Source organism: Pundamilia nyererei, unplaced genomic scaffold (assembly GCF_000239375.1).
Source record: "Pundamilia nyererei isolate P.nyererei 1_Seehausen unplaced genomic scaffold, PunNye1.0 scaffold00130, whole genome shotgun sequence".
Lineage (NCBI taxonomy): Eukaryota > Metazoa > Chordata > Actinopteri > Cichliformes > Cichlidae > Pundamilia > Pundamilia nyererei.
In genome coordinates, this window is record NW_005187531.1 from 944,529 (window position 1) to 946,385 (window position 1,857).

General features: G+C 38.2%; 1 protein-coding gene across 1 annotated transcript in view; it reads right to left on the reverse strand.

Annotated features, from left to right (window-relative positions):
• fgfr1op2 (FGFR1 oncogene partner 2) overlaps positions 1-1,857 on the reverse strand; it is a 5,323-nt gene that overhangs the window by 1,336 nt on the left and 2,130 nt on the right. Inside the window, exons 2-5 of the mRNA XM_005743313.2 lie at positions 1,300-1,436; positions 1,007-1,124; positions 740-882; positions 542-655 (exon numbers count right to left, since the gene is read on the reverse strand). Coding sequence (XP_005743370.1) covers positions 542-655; positions 740-882; positions 1,007-1,124; positions 1,300-1,436 — 512 coding nt within the window. The remainder of the gene's footprint in view (positions 1-541; positions 656-739; positions 883-1,006; positions 1,125-1,299; positions 1,437-1,857) is intronic.

The following is a 1,857-nucleotide window of genomic DNA, read 5'->3' on the forward strand; positions in this document are numbered from 1 at the left end:
GAGGAGCGTGTCAGGCTACATTTCACTGTGTGTTATACTTGTATAACTATGCATGTGACAAATAAAGAACCTTGAAAATAGAGAGGCAGGATGTCTAAATAACAAAGTAGGTCAAAGGGACAAAAACAAAGCTAGGAGGAAATGTAAATAAAAAGGCTAATTTTTAATTTAAATGCCCTGTTAAGATCTGCTTTGACATCTCAACTCAACATGAAGCTTTAGTTCATTTTTAAACTCCAAACTCACACTAAATATACTGTTTAAATAAATAAATGAATAAATAACAGAGCATATGAACATTTTTTAACTATGACTTGTGATCCAGTTTTGATTCCACCCCTCAGAGGCTTGATCATTTAAGTTTCTACTGATGACTTTTATTGGCATTTGTGTCAAGTGTCAATTTCTTTGACACTTGTGATCCTCTGTGTCACATGAACAGACATTTTTTTGGGTGGATTTGTAACTTCTGTGGATTTTTTGTACCTTCCCCTGGTCTCAAAGCTTTGGAACAACTGAAGTAATGCTGCTCGGCTTTTACCTCTAGCTGTTTAATCCTCTCCTCATCTTCACATATTCGCTCCTCATCCACCTCTATGGCTTTCCTCATCACGGAGGCCATTTCGTTGATCTTGTCTATGTGTGCTTGCATTTCCTGCAATGATTTTTTTTTAATGCACAAGAAAAGTAAAAAAAATTGCAAAATAATACATTAAAAGTACTTGCACCAGACACTGACCGTAGTATGCTGCTCCTTCAGCTGGGTAACGATGGCGGGGTCGTCTCTCTTACTGGCCATGAGAAGTCTGAACACCTGCTCCCTGTATTTGGTCATGATGAGCTCTAAGGCAGACTGGTGTTCTTCCAATGATGTACGCAGCTCTACATGAAGTATGAACACAAGTTTGATTTGCAGGAAGGATCAAATTCCAGCTTTATATTCTGCAAATCAAAGCGAAACTAAAAATGCACTGACTGAGAGTTGACATTGAAGGAAACTGCCTACCTTTGTTTTCCTGCTGGAGCTCCCTAATTTGCCGGTTTTCCTGCTGGATTCCCAGGACTAGACTGGAACGAGGCCGATGACGTGCAACCTCATTCAGGGTGTCTATCTCTTCCTGGTACTATCAATAAAAAGAACAAGCACAAAAACCTTCAGTCTGAAATATAAAATGATAGATCATAACAATTAGAAATACTTTTTAAAAAATGTTATTCCAGCTTTTCAAATGAAACTTCACGGATTCTACATCAAATGCTTTAGGCCTCACATTTCCCCAAGTTCATGTGACACCCTACCTGTTTCATGGCCTCTACTCGCTTGTTGAGATGTGTCGTCTGTTCGATTAACATCTCAGCAGCGTTGTCATGGTTGCGAAGCCTTTCCACTAATGATTTGGCATCTGCCAGGACCTTCTCTAAGGTACAGTTCATGCCTGAGGAAATACAAGTGATTCTTAAGAGGAGCTAGGACACGGTTGCTTGCAAACATAGTAGTCATCCACCTTGTCAATCCTTCTTTTCTTCCCTTAAGTATTACATTTGGTTAAAGCAATTATCCATTAGCAAGCTATTCATTATAGTGATGACTGACACTATTGAATTATATCTTATTAAAACAGCTTCTTTATTTAAAGGTAGGCTGACTTTGTATCTTAGTTAGACAATGGGGAAAAACTTTGGTCTATAATCTGTAGATACAGCAGCTGCAGTCAAGTGAAAGTTTTCTGGGAACTCTGAACAGTCCTATAAAAACCTATGTATATACCATGATGCAGTAGCTTTTTGCAAGCTACAGGGAGTGCAGAATTATTAGGCAAGTTGTATTTTTGAGGAATAATTTTATTATTGAACAAC